Here is a 21,376-nt window from a genome sequence, read left to right as displayed (position 1 = left end):
GTAGTCTATATAGGAAAAGTGTCCTGAGGGGAGGGAAGTTGGGAGCTTGAGAGTGTCTGATTGGAACCAGGATTGCAAAGTGAAGGTAGCTAGAAGCAGAGTGTCTTGGGTGCCCACTGCTCTTGTCCATCCATATGCCTGGCTCCTTACCCCCCACTTTGAGTTAATAGCCACTCATTGGCAGGGCTTGGGTATGGGTTGTCTTTTCTCAGCTCTTCCAAGGTCCTTACTACCTGCAAAGAAGCTGAAAGGGCTCCCGAGGGACGGTGAGATACTCTTGAAAACCATACTTGGCCTCTACAGCCTGAGTTCACATCAACTACCCCTGACAATTCCAGACGTCTCTTCCAATCTCCCTGTGAGCTATTTTGGGCTTGTCTCTTTCTCTTAGTCATATGAGTCAAACCAAGGATGACTTAGCTAGACCCTCATCTTAGGCCTTCCCAGACTCTGCTGCTAGGGTTGGGAAGAGCAAAGCAGAAACTGCCTCTTCAAAGCACTCAGGATGAGGTCTCTTTCCAGGCCTGAGTCTTTTTTTCAGTGGACCTTTCCCCAGGTCCTTGGACCCACGAGATGTGGCTGATGCTCAGGGATGTCCAGTCCCCCAACCCTGCTTGATCATGTCACTAATTATTTCCAGTGCTCTCTAGTGCCTTGAAGGTTTCAATCATCTTCTAGATATGGCGTGACTAATATATGCACACTGCTTAAGCTTCTGCTCATCAACAAATGCTTTATTTAAAGCTAAAAAAAAAAATACACCAACAGAAGCCCAGAGATCTCAGAGACTTAGGAGCAAGTCAGAGAAAGTGTTTGAATTTCCTTTTGCTTGAGTAAGATGAATTAAGGTCTCAAGCAGACAGAGATATACTTACTGATCACATCCTTGTGTTTAGGAAGAGATTTTTTCCCTTTTCAGGGATATGAATGTCTCTTTGTCAGCATGAAAAGGTTTCCTAGTTTAAGACAGTGCTGTTGAAAAAAATGGAACAGGGTTCATCTAGTCTGTTCTCCTTTACAACGGTTGTTCCCATGGACAGAGATTAGAAAAGATGTCCCCTCCCACTCCCTTTTTCATTGTTTTTTTCTCACCCTCAGAAAGAGAGATTTGTGAAACTGCTGGATCAACTACACAACTCACTGAGAATAGACCTCTCTACATATAGAGTAAGTGAAGACAAGCTGTGGGTAGAGTAATAAGTAATATCAAACTCAACCTGGAAGACACGGGAAAATCTTAGTTATAAGGATGAAAGGCAATGAAACTGATCTGTGCCATTATGCCCACCTGGATGCCCAATGCCATAAATACCATGGTTCTTCTGACTCTAAGGATCATTACAGTCTATAAATAGCACATATGATGGCTTTTAGTGGACAGGTCACTTTTCAGCCCCATTCATATCACTCTAGCCAACTTTCTAACGACATAATCTCCCCAGAACTTCCCTTAAAATATTAGATACTTAGTCAATTTTTTTTCTTTCTTTCTTCCCTCCCTCCTTTCCTCCCTCCCTCCCCCTCCCTTCCCTCTTCTCAATTCCTAAGAGACATATGAATCTTTGGCCAGGGGAAGAAAGAGTAGCCTGTCTTGGACAAGTAAACTATATTAGGTGTTATACCTTTTTCTGGTATAGGAGTAAATAGATGTAGGAGAGTGGGTACTCAGGATGAGAAAATGGACAGCTTCTCAGCTCCTTTTAAATTGGATCTTCTTACACTGGCTTTATCACTCGCTTCAAATGTTAGGAATGTCCACACCAGGCATTAGAAAGTAAGTGCAAGAGCAGCCTCCAGCTTAACAAAAGTGAGGCTTTGGTTATCTGCCCCTTCCTTACTCTGCATTTTCACGAATAATGGAGAAGTAACTGTAATCTCACCTTGGCATTAGTAGCCATCTACAGGCTTAAAGCTGACAGAGCTCAGTCTTTCCTTTCAACTCTCCATGCAGCTTCCTCCTAAAATTCATATCAAAGAGAATAATCTGTGACATACAGGAAAGTCCTAAAGAATTTACTTCAAAGATTTTGTTCAAAACTCTGCCATCTGCTGGTGTCAGAAAACTAGATGAACAGGGTAGATTGAAAGTACAGGTTTTGCATTCAAGCTCACTGACTGACAGCTGCGGAGCCTTGAGGACCAAACTAGGACCTCTGCATGTGGGTGACAATTGTGTAGCCTAGACTGTTTGTGGTACCCCTGGCAGTAGGACTTGGATCTATCCCCGGTGTATGAGCTGACTTTTTGGAGTCTTGGAGCCCATTCCATATGACTGGGATACCTTGCTCAGCCTCGATACAGGGGGCGGGTCTTGGCCCTGCCTCAATGGAACAGGCCAGGCTTTGTTGACTCCCCATGGGAGGCCTTACCCTTTCTGAGGAGTGGATGAGGGGGATGGGTTGAGGGAGGGGAGAGGAAAGAGGTGAGGGAGGGGAAACTGGTTGGTATGTAAAATGGATAAAGAATTTTAAAAAAGAAAGTACAGGTTCTGGATCTCAGTTTGGTCATTAGCATGGCTTCACTTATATTCATGATATACAGTTAGATTGTAGTTTTTGAAGTACTCATTGGGTGTAAGAATCTTCATCCAAGAAGGGGAGGATGGAAAGAGGGGGAGGGTGACTGTATCTGTGTTCATCTGAACAAATGCTTATACATTCATGAGAAGCAGATTTGGGAAGAAGTGTGGCTTTCTGAGTTGTAAAGTATTCATCTTGGCACCAGGCAAGGACCTGTCTGCATCAGTAATGTAGGTTGCCCAGCTCAGCTATAGAAAACCCCAGTGGGCAGCAGTTAGGGAAACTGTGGTTTCATTACTTTTGGCAGTGAAGGTTTTGTGTTCCTCTGTTCCTTTCTTAACACTGGCTTGATTTGTAACAGAATAACTTCCCTGCTGGGAGCACTGAGAGACTTCAGGATTTAAAGTCTACCGTGGACTTGCTGACCAGCATTACTTTCTTCAGGATGAAGGTAAGGGTGGACAGAATTGGCTAGTGCTGGCCTGAGGATTTGGCCATGGAAACCTGGAGAATAAGAGTCATTGGACAGTCTGAAGCTACAGGATTCATCCACTTCCAAACACGCCAGTTCCCCAGATTACTTCTAAAAGTGTGCAATCCATAGATGAGTGAGGAAGACCTGGAGGTTCTCCTCATCTGCTACCCTGCTGTATCATCATAGGGTGTGCTCACTAGTTTCTAAGGGAAGAGAGACGTATGAGCGGTGCAGGTGCTTAGTCCAGGACAGTAGGAACTTGCTTCTGCTTCTCATATCTTGGTGGATCAGGAAGCAGAGAGAACTGGGAGAGCAGTGCCACACTCTACCCTCAAAGGTCTGCTCCTCGTGATCTGTGTCTGATTAGACACTGTGACCCAGAGGTTCCACAGCCTCCCAAAACAGTACCTCCAGCAGGAGACTAAGAAAACATGAGCATTTGGGGAATATTTTCCACTCGAACCATAACACTGGGCAAGGTTTGAAGACCTGGAAAAGGTGAAATAAATCTAAAGAAGATTTGCAGGAATGATGGGAGGATATCCCACCTAGGTGAACAGGACCCTAGGCCTGTATTTCTTCTGTTAACTGGCAGGTGCAAGAACTGCAGAGCCCCCCAAGAGCCAGCCAGGTGGTAAAGGATTGTGTGAAAGCCTGCTTGAACTCTACATATGAATATATCTTCAACAACTGCCATGACCTCTACAGTCGCCAGTACCAGCTGGTAAGAGATTTGGGGCTTAGTGAGGTCAGCTGACAGTAGCTCTTTGGGAGGCTCAGCTTTTCTTTACCAGAAATTCCAGGTGGAGAGGAGCTCAAAACAAAGTCCTTGATGTTCTCAAGGATGAATAAGTTGCCGACTTTAGACCATTTGTCTCAGCGTAGATGTCTTTGAATTGACAAAGGACTCTTCAACAAAATGTGACATACACATGCCTGAGTTGAACAGAAATGGCTGTGATAAATTTTGCTTTGAGCAGTTTGGTAGTTCAATTTGAGTGGAATTCTCGGGCCGTCCTAGCATCTTTCTTCTACCTTTGCTGTCTCACAGTTAATTTTGATCAGGTGTATTTGGACCCATGCAAATTCTGCACTGCCTTCCTCTAAGACTATAGCTGCCTCTGAGCTCCTGGCACAAAGGTTTAACTTTTTCCTTTAGTGACTCATTCTTCTGTACATGCCTTCTGAGATTATATTCGCTAACTAACTCTCAAGGCTGAGCCTGACCTTCTGTGAGGCTGAACCACTTCACCTATTTTGGGCTAGCATTCTAACTTCATGCTTAGAAACTTAGATCTTTAAACAAGGTTTTATTACATTTATTTGTTTACTTTTTGTGTATGAATGTGTGTACACATATACACATGGGAGTCAGAGGAATATCTATAGGACTTGCTTCTCTCTTTCTACCATGTTAGTCCCAGGGATCAAACTCAGGACATCAGACTTGGTGACAGGTACCATACCATTACTTGCTGAGCTACTTCTCCAGCCCCATCTTTCGAGATATTTCCAACCATACCTCTCCTCTGCTACCCACTTAAAAGCCAGGACTTCTTTTTAGTTCCAGAAACTCTAATTACAGTTCATGTCTTAGGACTGCTTCTGCAGATTCATTTTCCTTCAGTGCAATAAGCACACACAGTCCAACAAAATACGTGTGTGTGTGTGTGTGTGTGTGTGTGTGTGTGTGTGTGTGTATGCATGTATATTTATGTATAATGTTCCAGGCCAAGTCCAAGAAAAGCCTTAAGTACTCCCTCAAGAACTCCTCAGTGTCATGGGCATGCATGTATATTCAGTCAATATGGTCTGTTAGAAGTGTTTTGAGAGCCAGGTGGTGGATGTGCACACCTTTAATTCCGGCACTTGGGAGGCGGAGGCAGGCAGATGTCTGTGAGTTCAGGCCCCATCTGGTCTACAAAGCAAGTTCTAGGACAGCCAGAGCTGTTACACATAGAAACCCTGTTTTTCCAAAAAAATAAAAGAAAGAAAAAGAAAAAAAGAAAGAAAGAAAAGAAAAGTATTTTGAGAAAGGGATAGAGTAAGGGATTCCAAGGAGTGAGAATTTAGTCTTGGTTCAACAGTGGGAAAAATGACATGAAAAAAGGGAGATAGATCTTGAAAGGCAGTAGAACCAAATGAGGGAAATCTACTGAACATCCATCTTCTGGTGAATGTATCCAATCTGTAATGCTTCCTCTGAGGACCTAGTAAAGATCTAAGACAATGGTTGTCAACCAGTGTGGTGGAGACCCCTTTGTGGGTCAAGCAACCCTTTCACAGGGGTTGCTTAATTGGAAAGCACAGATATTTACAGTATGGTTCATAACAGTAGCAAAATTATAATTATGAAGTGGCAATGAAAATAATTTTAGGTTTGGGGTCCCCACAACATGAGAAACTGTATTAAAAGGTCACAGCATTAGGAAGTCCGAGAACCACTGATCTAAGACCTTTCTTTTTCCTGTCTTTTCTCATTCTAAATGTTCTTTTTATGCCAGTCATATATTTAAGGTTTCCCTCTTTAAAGGCTTTATAAAACTTTCTACTGGTTCTGATGTCCATGGGAGGTTTTCCTGGGGCCTTTGTTTAGCTTGGTACATTCTGAGCTTCTCTGTCATCTATGGATTCTCTTTGGCTTAGGGAAGGATACCGTTCTCAGGTTTGATCTTTTAACCATGCAGATGTTTTAATATTTGATCTCTCTTTCCCAGCATAATAATGAACTAGACTCTGAATAAGGCCTACAAACTTTAGCCTTTTTATTTTACTATCTACTTTTCCCCAATCTCATTTTCATGAGGCAATGTATATATTTGAGTAAACTCTTGGGTATTTTTTGTTCATTAGCTTGTTTTGGTTTAATATTTCCATCTAATCATCTTTAATTATAGGATCATTTATCCACCCATTCACTTAACAAAAATAGAGTATTAGATATGTAAAGTCAAATATGACATTTATGTCTTGGGGAAAATTATTGTTTGGTAGAAACTAGGGCAAACTATTACACGTATCATTCTTTTGTTTTATGACATTTTATTATAGAATCAGATAGCTGATATACTAATACCAGAAATTCATAGACTATGTCCTGGGAGCTCAGGAAAGAGGCATCACTAAGCCAGAAGCATCAGAGACAACTTCATAGAAGTAAAATTCAACGTGGATTTTGAGGAAGGGGAAAAAATGATATCAAGAAAGGAGCTGAAAGGAAAAAAAAAAGAAAGGAGCTGACAGGAAGAGAAGAGGGGAAATAGAGTATTTGAAGGCACAGAATTATGCATGAGTATGTTAATTTAAGGAAATATAAGCAGTTTTTCTTCAGGTGTTTATAATTTCAAACTCTGAAGTTCAACTATTGTGGGATTAAATCCTAACTTCTGCTTACCTCTGAGGCAGTAAGCAAATCATAGATCCTTCCTGTCCTTCAGTCTCCTCGTCCAAAATGAGATGATAGTAACTTGTGCTCGAGTCATCAAGATGATAAAATGAAGCTGGGTGGTGGTGGTGTATGTCTTTAATCCCAGCACTCAGGAGGAAGAGTAGGTAGGAGAATCTCTGTGAGTTTGAGGTCAACCTTGAATAAGAATTAGTTCCAGGACAGCCAGGGCTGTTATACAGAGAAACCCTGTCTCAAAAAAAAAAAAACAAAAAACAAAAAACAAAACACACACACACACACACACACAAAAGACAATGATGAAATCAGTATGTACAAAGCTTTTAACATCCTGCCAGGCTCCACAGTAAGTGGTGATCATGATGCAGTACAACACAAGAGAATTAGGAAGACATGAAGTGGAGAGAGAAAGGTACATTCCAAAGAACCTTTCTGTCAGATGGAGGAGTCCAAACTTAATTGAAGGCTGTGGGAGAGCTTTAAGCCTAAGTTCATCCTCCAAGATTTCCCTAATAGAGAAATCACCGACAGCTTGCTGGAGGACATAGTGGATTGAAGTTCAAAGGCCAAAGATGTCTTTTGAGTGAGTCTTTGCTGGGATAGTGGTAAAAAAACTAAAAGAAAAAGATGCATGTAAGTGAAATTGAGGTACAATCAGTAGGCTATAGATTGTGTCCTTGTTTCTACTAACTTTTTTTTTTTATTGGTTTTTCGAGACAGGGTTTCTCTGTAGCTTTGGAGTCTGTCCTAGTACTAGCTCTTGTAGACCAGGCTGGCCTCGAATTCACAGAGATCCGCCTGCCTCTGCCTCCCGAGTGCTGGGATTAAAGGCGTGCGCCACTACCACCCGGCTTCTACTAACTTCTTGTTGAGGACTTTGGAGACTGTAATGGCATTTAGTATCCACATAAAAGTTCCCATCTCTGTCCCGGGCAGCTCCACCTTTGCCTTTGTCCCTGTGAGAGAGATTGTCCATTCCAGTAGCTGCCATGATCACAGTGTGTCCTTGTCTGGGGTCTGAATATGAGTGGCTCTTCTTTTCCTGAGATCCACTGTTGTATTCCTTTGTCTTCTTCTAAACAAATCTTCTTCTCCAGCTAGGCAAATAGCTTTCCAGGTGCATTTCTTCCAGTTAATATAACCTTCAAAGGATCCAAAGGGGACCTGCCCCACTGAAAGTTAGGTCAAACTGCACACAGGGTCTGTCTGTTGAATAGCGCCTGCTCCACTTGAAGGAGCTTTGCAGAGATGAGATGTTTGTGTGTGGTGTGTGAAGTGTGGATCTGAACAGGGATGCCTGGATGTGGGCAGACCTTACAGAACCAGACCTACTTGAGTGAGGCTAAAGGGTGCTCATTTCAGCCAGTCACCTGTCCGTAGTAACTAAGAGAGGGAGCACAGGGCCTTTATCTCTCACATTGTTCAAGGTTACCAGAACAGTGCCCCAGAGCAGAGAAGAGCGATTCTCAATAGTTGAAGGTTCTCCCAGTTGTCATCCCTCATTGGAACATAGGCAGACATTTAGAAGACATGTGCCAGGAGAGGAAGTATCTCTGACTTTAAAATAACAGACATGGTGAAGGGAGAAGAAAAAGGAAGAGTCTTTTCAATTCTGCTGTGATTATTTCCCTTTCTCCTCCACTCTCCTGTTCTCTGAATAAGAACCAGGAGCAGCAACCACTAGAGGAACCAGGACCCAGCATTCGGAACCTGGATTTCTGGCCCAAACTTATCACACTTATTGTGTCAATCATAGAAGAGGATAAGAATTCCTATACACCTGTTCTGAACCAGTGAGTATAATTCTACTTGGCTCTATCTTGTTGATGATTGGTCTGTCCATCTGTCTAACAGCCTCTTTCTTTCCTATCTCTGTATGTTTGCAGTGCCACTTCTCCCAACTGTCCGTCCATCTGTCCTTCTGTCCTTTGTATCTGTCTGAGTAACTGTTTCTGGAGACAGGTGTGGAAACATAAGGGGGGCCCAACCCAGAATGGGATAGCCTTCATAGAGAGAAAAGCTTCTGTGACTGGGACTGCTAGGGGAACTCGAAGGGATCCAGAGACTGTGCATGTACCTGTCCATATTGACTAAAACTGGCCTTCTTAAGGCCCACCCCCTGTTCTTTCTCCTCCAGCTAATCTATCCTAGGCCAACCCTCCAGCCTCAACCCTTCTCAGAGATCTAATGCCTTGTCTTACCTTCTGGGCATTCTGTCCTCTGGGCTCATCTTAGCTGATAGGGTCCCCTTTGCCCTCATTTATCTTACCAGACTAAACCTAGTCCTGTTCCCTAGGACTCTCCTCTCTTCATTATGTCTTGTAAGAACTAGGTACCTTGGGATAAATAAAATCAAATAGTTCTTGCCTTGATGTTTACTGTGTTTTTCCATCTCTCAGGTTTCCTCAGGAGCTGAATGTAGGAAAAGTCAGTGCAGAAGTGATGTGGCATCTGTTTGCTCAAGACATGAAGTATGCGTTGGAGGGTAAGGGTCTGCCAGACTCCACCCATCTCATAAACTGTCTCTTTCCTTTCCCAGACCACTCCAAGTTCTAGGTAAACAGGGTAGTAAGAAATTAGAGGGCTTCTAGCTAGCCAGAGTGGCAGGTAAACTAAAGGAGGCATTGCATGGATAAAGCTGCAGCCGGAAGAAATAAGGAAAATGGATGTGCAGATGCAGATTTCTCCTTCCAGCTTTATAACAAATTCGTATCCAAGACCTTTCTAGTCCAGAGAGCAGCTTCACCCATGGTAGGAGCTTAAATATAATATCATTATTTCCTTATACTTACTAGCCTGGCTTTTAAAAAACAAACAAAAAACCCTTCTCAGAAAGCTTCTTCCCTCACTCTCGTAATGCAGAGCTACAGATAAAGTTTTTATTCACTTTATTCATTCTGCTTACCCTTTTTTTTTCACTTCTCACCTCCACAAAGATATCACTTTCTGTCTGTGTCGAACTCTCTCATCTGTACCCATCTGTGCTCACCAATTTAGCTGCCTTTCCTATCTGTATATGTTAGTCTAGCTCCTCAGTCTGTAAAAGTGGATCTAGAAGGAAAAGGAGCCATCTGGGACAAGCTCAAAGCAGAGTTCGGATCACTTGCTTGGGTGGAATGAAGACATGGATCACTCTCATACCCTTAAATTTATGAGGTTTAGAATCAGTGATTTTTGAGATTAAAAGACACTTTGAAGGTCTGTGCTAAGTTGTTACAGCCAAACCACATGTGTAGTTTGCATTGTGTAATTCAGCCCCAGAGCAGTGGCCGAGTCTTGCTTACTTTGGACTCATCTTTCTGGGGTGCAGTCTACACATTGGTTGAAAGGCTTATACAGGTTTCACCTGACTCCCTACCTTAGTGAGACAGCACTCACCAAGCCTCATGGGAAGTTTGGTATCAGTTCTTGAAAATATCTATGGTGTACTTAGCAGAAAAAAGTAAACACTTTTGAAAAATGAGCCAATTCATAGTCTGTTCAATTTCATTTTGGGATATTAAGACAGCAAGAGATGGAAAGAAACAAGTTAGGCATGGAATTCCATTAGAATCTTTACAGACATTTTCAGAATTAGAAAGATTTTGCAGAGATCATAAGGTCGAAAGAACCATCCAGGAATGAAGGATGGATGAAATGAAACAGGGCTAGGGAAATGGCTCAGTGGGTTAAAGCTCTACCCACATAATTCTGATGGCTTCACAATTCTGATGACTTCAGTTCCTCAGAATCCATGTAGAAAGCTGGATGCAGGCCAAACATGGTAGCACATACCTTGAATCCCAGCATTCAGGAGCAGAGGCAAGAGGATCTTTCTGAGTTCGAGGCCAGTCTGGTCTACAAAGCAAACATTTCAAGCCAACCAGGGCTATATAGGAGACCCTGTAAAGGCAGGTGGGGAGCAGACAGATGAAACAGGCTGGGTAGTCAGGAGTTACTGCTTCTCAACAGAAGCATCAGAAAAACCCTACTTCAGTAAGACAGACGACAAGAACCAACTCCCAAAAGTTGTCTTCTGACCTCTGCCTATAGATACATACACATACACAATAGATAATCAAATAAAACAATAAATAAAAGTTGTAATGCCCAAGTCAAGGACAGGTTATGGAAACATTATTGCTCCTTCTAATAAATTAACCCCAATTCGACCACAAGTAACAACAATCTCATTACATTTGCATACATACATACATACACATGTTCATGTGTCATTCAGTACACATGTGGATTTGTATGCATGTGTGCAGTGCTTAGAAGACAACTATCCAGACTCAGTCCTTAGGTGCCTTTTTGTTTGAGACAGAGTCTCTCATTGGCTTGGAACTTCAAGCAGGTCGGGTTGGGTAGCCCAAGAGCTTTTAGGCGTCTTCCTATTTCTACCTCCCATCTGGTTTCACCTCCCATCTTGCCTCCATGCCCAGCTTTTTATATAGGTTCTGGGATCTGAACTCAGGTGCTCATGCTAATGAGGCACAAGCCCTTTACCAACTGAGCTGTCTTCCGAGTGCAATCTTGCCACAGCATTAACTCTTTGGGTCTTGTTAAAATAAAATGTACGCAATATTTGAAAACTCATCTACTTAGCATTTATTTAGGTTGATGTTTAGTATAGAAATTGTTGACCTGGTACAGAGGACACATGCTGGATTGTCAGAGAGTGTAAGAATTACATGCAAATACAGAAACTTAAAGGTCCTCAAACAAACAAAATGTCCAGAAGTCACCAGGAAGCCCTGCCCCCATTTCCAATGGGCTGTTAAACAAGCATAAGGGGGAGGGTGTACCTGATGCTGTCATTCTGTGTTTCAAGGTCAGGAACTGGTTCAAGGGCATCAGGGAATGGAGTAGAAAAGAGGGTCTCTTTGCTGTCCTTGATTTTCCTACTCTTTGTTGCTCATTGGCATCTCTTCTTTGTCACAAGCAACTACTATCATTCGTATTCGAAAAGTCTCCTTTGCTGGTGGTAAGAACTTTTGGTTGTCCCCTTGCCTCTAGTTTTATACCCTTCCTTCTGCTGCTCACTGCTTCCTAGAAGAGATGGCAAATGCATTTTCGGGTTACAATGGTCCTACAGTATCAGATGATAAAAGTTCAGGGACCTGAAACCCTTCCAGGCGCTGGCCAGCCTAAGCTTCTCTTCCCCTGATGAGTGTCTCCTGTCCTAGTCACTAGAACCAGTATACCCAGAGTAGATGCTCTGCTCTGACTTGAAGGAGCAATACCTCTGCTATCTCAAAGTTGAACAATGACATCTCCAAGGATACCAGCTGCTCCTTCTCTCTTGCTTAGTTTCTCCATCTTTATAACCTTTTTATTGGCACACATTGACTTTTATTATTCAAAATTATACTCCGGCTATAACAGGTACGTGTGTGGATGTGGCGAGTGCTTTAGACTCTGTATCAGCCATGAGTGGTCTTCATCCTAGATTGATTCAGCTATCTAAACCATCAGATCCATAATAATAGGCCTATTTGCTATAGCACAGTAGCCTGATTTAGGTTTCCATAGTTTCCAAACTGATTATCCTTATTTGCATATTTCCCTGAGAGCTCATTTTCTTTGTTTCAGCTCTTCTTGGGAGCCCTTCACTTTACCTCAGGAGTCTGTCATAACATGGTTGTTCCACTGTCTTTCTGTTTGGTTTTCTCTGTCTCTGGAAGTTCCCATTAACATCTCATGCCATGTACATCTTAATAGCTCTTCCTTTAAGCCTATTTGATAGAAAAGCTCAGTTCCTAAGATTGAAAACAAACATTAGAAAACCATTGTCTTTCCTTCCCCTCAGCCCTCCTAGCTCCACTAGTTGTCATTATCATCCTCTCTTTTCTCTATCTTTGCACTTCTATAAATTAGAACAAGAAGACTATAGACTTTACTTGACTTAACCTCTGTAAAGGAAGGTTTGGGCCAGGCTCTTAGAGAGTGGCTGAGTAGGTAGATGTTAGAAGGACTTGTAAATTCCCTGTCTTCTAAGCTATCTGACAGAGCAACCTGTCTAGACCTGCTGGCTTAGGAAATCCAGGAACCATGGCTACTGAAACTTGATCCAGCTTCTCTCTCTCCACTAGAACATGAGAAAGACCGGCTGTGTAAGAGTGCTGACTACATGAACCTGCACTTCAAGGTGAAGTGGCTCCACAATGAATACATGCGGGATCTGCCTGCTCTCCAGGGACAGGTGCCTGAGTACCCAGCGTAAGTGTGTGGGCAGCAAAGAAGAGGGGACGGGTCAGTTCAGTAGGCCAGGCTCAGATTGCCTGTTGCAGGTACTGTTGTAGAAAGAGGAGAGTTAATGCCCTGCCTTCTGGAAGATTCCATCTGGAGGCATTATGTTATATACCAATTAGCTCCAGTCCCTAGTTTTCCTTTTCTAACTAACTACAGGTGGTTTGAGCAGTTTGTGCTCCAGTGGCTAGATGAGAATGAAGATGTGTCCCTGGAATTCCTGCGAGGGGCCCTGGAACGAGATAAGAAGGATGGGGTGAGTTGGGGACTTTGACTACACAGTGGTTCATCCATATCTCAGCATTTAGTTATTGGCCAGAAGTTTTTGATTTCAGCTAGGCTAATCTGCCCAATCCTATAGAATCTGCAGGAAAGCTGTGGAGAACACAGAGCCACCTCTGCTAGACCAAGCTCTTTCATACCCTAAAGCTATGGATGGTTACTCCATGTGTGGTCTTCTTTAGTTCCAGCAGACATCAGAGCATGCACTCTTTTCCTGTTCTGTGGTGGATGTCTTTACACAACTCAATCAGAGCTTTGAGATCATCCGAAAGTTGGAATGCCCAGACCCCAGCATCCTTGCCCACTACATGAGAAGGTTTGCTAAGGTAACTATGGGCCTCCTAGACCCTTGCCCCTTCACATCACTACACGCAGTCACAGGCCTGAGTTCTACCCTCGTCCATGCTGGTCTTCATGCAAAGCCTATTGCTCCTTTGTCATGTCTAGTTGACAGGCTGTCTGTCTCAGATCTGTTCTGCAATTGAGAGTGTTTTGCTCCTCTTAGTATTTTGGGGGTTTTCTTTGGTTTGGGATGTTTCATATATTTGAGACCTGATCTTCTATATAGTCCTGGCTGGTTTAGAACCCACAGCATAACCCAGAGTGGCTTCAAATCTGCAGCAATCCTCCTTGCCCCTGCCTCCAGAGTGCTGGGATTATGTATGTGCTCTCCTTCAGCCAACTTGATGATATTATTGTAAGATCCCTGTGAAGACATTAAGGATTCTCTCCTCTTTTTTTTCTTCTCTTTCCTCAGACCATTGGGAAAGTGCTGATCCAGTATGCAGACATATTATCAAAGAGCTTCCCAGCTTACTGCACAAAGGAGAAACTGGTAGGCCCAGCATTGGGGCACTGAGAGGAAAGGAGTGGAGGATGTTGTATGTGCCTCAGCTGCTCTTGACTTGGGATCACTTCCATGCTTTCCTTGAGACTCATACCTCAAGATAATGTGAAGTTAGCTAGGAGTGCCTCTGAGCCTCCCATTTTTGTGCTTCTTCCTCCACTAAGCATTTGCTTAGTCTTTTTTCAATAAAAAAATTTCAGATATTTCAGAGTTATAAATAGAAATACCATGAGTATCTTTGTAACTATCACCTAACCAAAATTTAGGTAAAAATGTTTGCTACTAGTCTTTGTTCAAAGAGGATTGTCTGATTTGGCTCCAGATCTCAGTCTTTAGGGTGAGACCTATGCAATGTGAAGTCCCTGTGGCCTTGGAATAGCGTAAAAGAGTGAGGGACCGTAAACTAATGGGTGTTGTGCTAAGACTGAAAAGATCCTTTTTGTCCCCAAAGCCCTGCATCCTGATGAACAACATGCAGCAGCTGAGGGTCCAGCTGGAGAAAATGTTTGAGGCCATGGGAGGCAAAGAGGTAAGTCTTAGGGTCTATGGTTACTGTACTTTGCCTAGGTTGAGTTGCCTGGTCACAGAACTCTACCCTCTCTCAATTAAGTGTAGGCTAGGTGTTTGGCTTCAGACTTAAGGTGGCTGCATTTGAGATAGGCATTGTTGTAAAGTTCTAGAAAGGAAAAGTAGCCACTGGGATATGATACCAACCCAGAGGAACAAGCATAGAGGTAGGGCCCTAGGAGGGAGAACCAGGCATTTGGGATATGGTCCTGTGAGGGAAGAACGGGTGTCGGGGTATGGCTCTAAGAGGGAAAGTGGTGGTATATGGAAAAGTGAAAGACAGCAGTCTGACCTGGCAACTGCATGAATATAGCTGGACTCTGAAGCTTCAGACAGTCTGAAGGAGCTACAGGTGAAACTGAATACAGTTCTGGATGAGCTCAGCATGGTGTTTGGAAACAGGTAAGTGGCCCCCAAAATACACAGCCCTTAGAACCAGATGAAGTTCCTAGCTACTCCCAGAGCTGCTAGCCAAGCTCATCCAGCTGCAGATCTTCCTATATTTCTGCATATTGTCCGTCATAGAGATGCAACATAAAGAAATGAGTCTAAATTGCTGGTTTGCTCCAGTGTCGGGGTGGCGGGGGGCAGGGAGGGCTGCACTGTGAGCACATGTGTAGCTTCCAGGTGCGAATTGATGAATGTGTTCGACAAATGGCTGACATCCTGGGCCAAGTTCGGGGCACGGGAAATGCATCCCCCAACGCCAGGGCCTCAGTGGCTCAGGATGCAGATAGTGTACTGCGACCCCTTATGGATTTCCTGGATGGCAAGTGAGTATAGCACCCTGAGAGGAAAGTGAAGCTGAGGCCATCGGACAGAGGAGCCTCTGGGGGAGCAGGCATCCCAGACTTTCCCCTGGCCTCACCTATTGCCTGAATCTGTAGCCTCACGCTCTTTGCCACTGTGTGTGAGAAGACAGTTCTGAAGCGCGTCCTGAAGGAGCTCTGGCGGGTGGTGATGAACACCATGGAACGGGTGATCGTCCTGCCCCCACTCACTGACCAGACAGTAAGAACACCACCCTCCCGGTTGCTCCCATTGTCTTCTTTTCCCTCACTCCCCACTTCCTTTGCAGCACTGCTTTTGTCTGATCTCTTTCTGCCTAGGGTACCCAGCTGATCATAACTGCTGCCAAGGAGCTGAGCCAGCTTTCCAAACTCAAGGTTCTTGGGATGTGGGGTCCTCATGAGGCTGCTGGGAGGGTGCCTGGGGGCCTGGAATGGGGGACAGAGCTATTTCTATGGGGTGATTTATAAACTGACTGGTGGGGGCACTGTGTTTATGACTTTATTGGGCTTTCCTGATACTGCTTTTTCTGGGGTTCCAGGACCACATGGTACGAGAGGAAACACGGAATCTCACTCCAAAGCAATGTGCCGTCCTTGACCTGGCTTTGGACACCATCAAGGTGGAGACTTTCCCCCTTTTCCAGACAGTCTCCCTCTGTACACTTGGCCTTGGCATCCCACCCTGCCAGACTAGCTATCAGCCTCTTAGCATTCCACATCCAGAAAACAAGGCTTAGGCAGTGTCAGGGATACAGAGAGAAAAAGAAACGATCCCAAGTCAGGTGCATGTGAACTGTGATTGAGGCATTTGGGGAAAGTATGTCTGAGGTATCAAGTTCCCTAAGGTTCAGAGAGGTAAAAGATCACTTTTGGCTCTCCTCCCTACCTAAAGTGCTTCTATCTCATAGCTGCCTAACTAGACATGCCCTTTCTTCAGATACCACCTCCAGGAATATGTCCCTCCTCTCCTGCTTCTGCCAAATACGCAAATGATGCTGAGGGACTATGGCTGACTCTGTAGGTGCTCTGTCCTTACAGTCCTCTTCTGGCTTCTCTGAGGACAGTTAGGGAGTTGCCTCTCTGTGAGGGGATGAAGCAGGTTCTCATTTATCTTTCAGCAATACTTCCATGCAGGAGGCAATGGTCTGAAGAAAACATTCCTGGAGAAGAGCCCAGACCTGCAGTCTCTACGTTATGCCCTGTCTCTGTACACACAGACTACAGACACTCTCATCAAGACATTTGTGCGCTCACAGACTGCCCAGGGTAAGGCCCTAAGGACTGTATGTTCCCACCTCCCCTCCATATACAAGGCCTGTAGGGAATTAGTATTGTTTAGCCCTTGGAGAGGATCCAATTGCTCCTTAAAACTTGGATTTCAACATTCAGTACTTAAATTCAGTACCTACTGAGGCACATGCCCATACCAGGCAGAAGAATGAGAGTCACAGGGGCTTTGAAAATGTGCCTGGTCTTTATTCCTTTTCCTGGACATTTCCTTCTCAGTGCAAATTTACAGGGCTCAGCTATACCCTATCTGGTAATGGGGAAGAAGAAAAATCTGTGAGGAAGCCTTGACAGGTAATGCTTGGATACATACACATGAAGCCTTGTAGCTTTACGTGGTGCTCTGGAGAGAAAAGGCAAAGGGTTCCTCATACACTGCAGCATGGATGAAAAGAGAACCAAGGCAAACCATGGGCAGCTGAGGGGCGCACATAGCAGAGACTGTAGGCTCACAAATGATGCTTATGCACCAAGGACCAGACAACTGGGTTGGTTTGTTTGGGGGTAGGAGCATATTTTTGTCTTGGGAATTTCCATTACCTACTTCTACTTCCTGCCACCAGCCAGGCCTGTCCAAACTAAAGCACATCTGCAAAGAGAGGCTCATCCTGGAATTCTGACCTGATCCTGAAGCAGGGTCCTTCCAGGAGGCACCTATAAGCATACCTAAATGGAGTCCCCCAAGAAAATTTGGATGGGTTACCCGGAGTATGGGAACCTGATAGCATAGCAAGCATGGGAGGCTTGAGTCTTCCCAAGCTGTGGATGTGGAGTGTAGAGTTGACCTGGAAGGGAGAAATCAAGCAGTTAAGAATGAAGTGACTGAAGGTGAGAAAATGGAGGGGTCGTGCAGTACTGCTCCATTTCTTACAGCTGTTCGCAGTCGAGGGTCTGGAGGAAAAGCAAGAGAAGCAGGCATGGTATGGCTGAAGGGGGGGACCTTTTGCAGAGCTGAGGATATGTAAGGCCTGTGATATTAGGGAGGTTCTGAGTTAATCCAGAAAGGCTTTTGGCAGCGTAGTGATACAGCTGGAGAACAGTGAAGAGCAGGCCTACAGTGCTAGCAGGGCTGCACCACAGGGAGACTGCACCTTCCCCTTGCCCCATTTTCCATGTTTTCTACTGTTCTGCTATGGAGTCTGATGTGGAACACTTAGACACTGACCTTGACTCTCGGACCTCTTTCTGTACCCTGTCCCAGTCTGAGCTTCCTCAGAATGTATTTGGACTCTCATGAATGTCTGTAACTCCTTGACCTCTAACAACTCTTCTTTCTTGTTCTGCTGCTGCTCACCTCTTGACTTGCCTGTCATCCTCGCTCAGTGCATGATGGGAAAGGTATTAGGTTTACTGCTAATGAGGACATTCGTCCAGAAAAGGGTATGTTCTTTTACATTGTGCACTCATAAATCAAACACTGACTCACCCTGTGAACTACAGTGAAGTGTATGCTTGGGTTGGCTGAACCAGCTATCAAACGTACAGGAGCTCTATGCTGAATCTTTGACCTTGGCAATGTACTCATGTAGCCCAGGAAGAACTTCTGTTCTTGATCTATGTCTTGTCCTCCAAATTCCCCATTATTACACCTCAGGACAAATGAGGGTTTTCTTTGAGGCACAGGTTAGTGACATGTTCTCAGAATCAGGTGGAGACCCTACTAAGAGACACCTACAAACCCTACGCAGAGATTGTGACTAGAGAGTTGTTCTGTAGGTTTAAGTAGGACAGAGAAGACCTCCCAAGCAGGGGCACCCAGAAATTCTGAGAAAAGCATGAGGTTGCATCTCTTGGCTAGAGCAGTAAGAGATATCATAAGTCAGTGCACATGACTATAATCCGAGAAATCGAGAGGCTGAAGCATGAGGCTCTCAAATTCAAATCTAGCCTGCACTATATAAGGAATAAGAACGAGAGAAAATCAGAGAGAAAGAGGGAAAAAGGGAGAGAGAATTCTCAGTGCATGTTTCAATAACTTTCTCCCAAGATTCTGTCAGCTTATTTTGTGTTAGAGTGCACAGCCTCATTCTTTCTCTCCTGTTGTTCCTCTCCCATTTGTTACTTCCCCATGACTACTGTGGGTGATATCTTCTTGCTTTAGGGAAGGGTGTAAGGTGGGAACATTCTAAACTCATTTTACCTGGAACTAGTTCTCTAGTAGACAATCATCTGTCCTCAGGGGCTGGTGTGGATGACCCTGTGGGAGAAGTCTCCATTCAGGTGGACTTGTTTACACATCCTGGCACTGGGGAGCATAAGGTGACAGTGAAAGGTAAGTACTCCTGACTTGTAAGTTTGGCTTTTTCTCGCTATGACCTCACTCATCCTGTGAAAGCAGGGGCTGCTCATCCCAGTGCTCCAGCTCAGTCCTTCTCAAGGGGAACATGACCTGGGGTTCAAGAACTGGGATACTGATCCCTCACAGATCTCCCTTGTTTGGGTAGTGGTAGCAGCCAATGACCTCAAGTGGCAGACAGCGGGTATGTTCCGGCCTTTTGTGGAAGTGACCATGGTTGGCCCACACCAAAGTGATAAGAAGAGGAAGTTCACAACCAAGTCTAAAAGCAACAACTGGACCCCCAAGTACAATGAGACATTCCACTTGTAAGTTACAGAGTTGGAAACCTATAGGCTCTGGAATGAGGGTGTGCTGGGTGGTAAGGGTGAAGAGACTGGAAATAGATCCATGGGCTAGATGTCAAACTTGAATGAATTCAGCAGAGAATGTTCATTTCTGGCTTTTTATCCTCTACCCTGTGCTCATAGCCTCCTGGGAAATGAAGAGGGTCCAGAGGCCTATGAGTTACAAATATGCGTGAAGGATTACTGCTTTGCCCGGGAGGATCGTGTGATAGGACTGGCAGTAATGCCTCTGAGGGATGTGGCAGCCAAGGGCAGCTGTGCCTGCTGGTGCCCATTGGGCCGGAAGATCCACATGGATGAGACAGGCATGACCATTCTCCGGATTCTGTCTCAGAGGAGCAATGACGAGGTGGCTCGAGAGTTCGTGAAGCTCAAATCGGAGTCTCGTTCCACAGAGGAAGGGAGTTGAGCATCTTTGGTTTATGTGCCATCCAGACAACACCAACCGCACACATCAGTCAGGGAGAGTTAGCTGTGTAGCCAGCTTAGAGTCCTTGTAGTCAAAAGGCTGACTCTCCTAGTTAAGGATGTTTAAGGAGAATCTTGGGGTAGTAAGACTGTGGCTTTCCAGAGAAAAGTCATGAAACCCAGCCAATAGGTCTGTGGTGTTAGAAGCTGGGCTATGGAGCTACTTCCTGGAGAGATTTTTCTATAAATGGAGAGGGACAGACATTTCCAAGAATGTCAGCTGTTCTTGGTAGTCAACTCTCCGTTCCACCTCCCACCTCTAGCCTCCTCTAAACCACACTTTGTCCAGTTAGATGCTTACATGCTCATCATAGAAGATGTTTAGAAGGCCTACAGATTGTTTCCTGGCTGACCTATTGATGTTCCTGAGCTCCAAGGTCCATGCTGGAGATTAGCCAGAGCATGAATGCACAGACTGGAATTCACCGTCCCTTGAACTGGACTGGTTTGTGTGGATCCAGTGAAAACAAGGCTTGGGAACTGAACAAGATACCTTCTGCAAAAGGAGCTGGCTGATTTCCTTAGCTCAGACTATCTGTCATGAGTCAGAGAAGGTTCACATGGTGCTTTGGAGCCCTGAGCAGAATATTTCTTTGGAATCCAGGCACCAGGGGTCTTACCTGCCCAGAGTACTCCCGACTCCTTATTCTGTCAGCAGGGATTGATGCTTAGAACATACATACACACACACACACACACACACACACAGAATTCTTTTATGTATAGACTTGAGGGCTAATAAGGATCCAAGGATATTTTCTTGAGTAGTCCCTGAACAAAGCCAAAAAATCTTGGGAAACTATCTAGAAAGAGCTATCCTCACCTATGGCCACAACCTTCTGGCTATCCTCCTTGAAGAAAACATCTAGTCTTTGGCCTTCCTTCTTCTCCTTGGGATCAGCAACTGTTCCTCATGGATTGGTCAAGCATAAAAACGGAGCTTGGACTCTCATTCCTCTGTATGAACTGGATGGAGGGAGTCTTCAGCACTCGCTGGAAGGTCAAGGACAAACTTTCAGAGGGTCAGAGGAGCTTCATGGACCCTTGCTCAGAGATGTGACTTGGTCCTTGGATTTCCTGACACTAACTTACTGTAACTGCTGAGGACTCAACATTGTCCACACTACACTGGCCAACACATGAAACAAACCAAGCATTTGTGCTGTTTTTAATTATTATATGTGCCATTGTTACAGAAAATTATAGGCTAGACTGTAATAAATTATCTTATAGCAGCTTTTGGGGTCTGGAATTCTGTGAAGATGTGGAAAACCATAAAACTGACTGTCATATTTAATGATAGCTTTTGGATCAAAAGCCCCCTCCCTACCCCCTTTTGGCAAATGGTGGGACCTAAAGTGGTTCTGAATGAGCACTGATTCGGCAGTCATTAGACTGAATCATTTTGGTCTTGTGATAACAGTCTTGTGACCTAGGACATCAGCTTCCTGCAAAAGGTCCAGAAAAGAAGGAGTCGACATGTGCCATGGGAAGTAGCCCATGCTTCCTCCTTCCTTGTCTAGGATCACTAGGGCAGACCACAGCTCTGAAACAGGTAGATATCTGTTGGGGAGAGATGCAGCCTGAGGCTGCTTTGGACAGCACAGATTAGGCTTTTCGGTTCTTTTCAAGGAAGATAAACTGTGGTAACAAAACTAATGAGGCCTTCTGGAATCAGAAAAGATGACATGAGAAATGTAGGCCTCACATACTCCTTCAGACTGCTGTCACCACCTGCAACAAGAAACTAGCCCCATTTCCATTTCTTGCGAAATAGATCCTCTCTATTCAGTTGCCAAGGAGTTTTAAGGCTTCTTCTTTCTCCCCCACCCCACCACCAAAGCAGCCACCTTCTGTGAT

The 21,376-nt window shown here is 44.5% G+C and overlaps 1 protein-coding gene across 8 annotated transcripts in view; it reads left to right on the top strand.

The window, feature by feature from the left end:
- The window catches only part of Unc13b (unc-13 homolog B), a 210,966-nt gene extending 190,219 nt beyond the window's left edge, over nt 1-20,747 (top strand). For 5 of the 8 annotated variants that reach the window (XM_041667766.1, XM_041667764.1, XM_041667763.1 and 2 more), the window contains 20 exons: nt 1,099-1,167; nt 2,881-2,970; nt 3,590-3,718; nt 8,063-8,193; nt 8,800-8,885; nt 12,475-12,601; nt 12,791-12,887; nt 13,096-13,239; nt 13,671-13,748; nt 14,212-14,289; nt 14,641-14,729; nt 14,948-15,100; nt 15,215-15,338; nt 15,437-15,493; nt 15,658-15,738; nt 16,237-16,384; nt 17,729-17,785; nt 18,585-18,677; nt 18,850-19,009; nt 19,172-20,747. In XM_041667766.1, the coding sequence (XP_041523700.1) occupies nt 1,099-1,167; nt 2,881-2,970; nt 3,590-3,718; nt 8,063-8,193; nt 8,800-8,885; nt 12,475-12,601; nt 12,791-12,887; nt 13,096-13,239; nt 13,671-13,748; nt 14,212-14,289; nt 14,641-14,729; nt 14,948-15,100; nt 15,215-15,338; nt 15,437-15,493; nt 15,658-15,738; nt 16,237-16,384; nt 17,729-17,785; nt 18,585-18,677; nt 18,850-19,009; nt 19,172-19,457 (2,277 nt within the window). In that variant the 3' untranslated portion in view covers nt 19,458-20,747. The remainder of the gene's footprint in view (nt 1-1,098; nt 1,168-2,880; nt 2,971-3,589; nt 3,719-8,062; nt 8,194-8,799; nt 8,886-12,474; nt 12,602-12,790; nt 12,888-13,095; nt 13,240-13,670; nt 13,749-14,211; nt 14,290-14,640; nt 14,730-14,947; nt 15,101-15,214; nt 15,339-15,436; nt 15,494-15,657; nt 15,739-16,236; nt 16,385-17,728; nt 17,786-18,584; nt 18,678-18,849; nt 19,010-19,171) is intronic. The other 3 variants (XM_041667760.1, XM_041667768.1, XM_041667767.1) reach the window with 1 other exon arrangement.
- The last annotated feature ends 629 nt before the right edge of the window (nt 20,748-21,376 follow it).

Source organism: Microtus oregoni, unplaced genomic scaffold (assembly GCF_018167655.1).
Source record: "Microtus oregoni isolate MIOR12 unplaced genomic scaffold, Mior012 000017F_ref0000208, whole genome shotgun sequence".
NCBI classification, from domain to species: domain Eukaryota; kingdom Metazoa; phylum Chordata; class Mammalia; order Rodentia; family Cricetidae; genus Microtus; species Microtus oregoni.
This window is presented reverse-complemented; position numbering and strand designations above follow the sequence as displayed.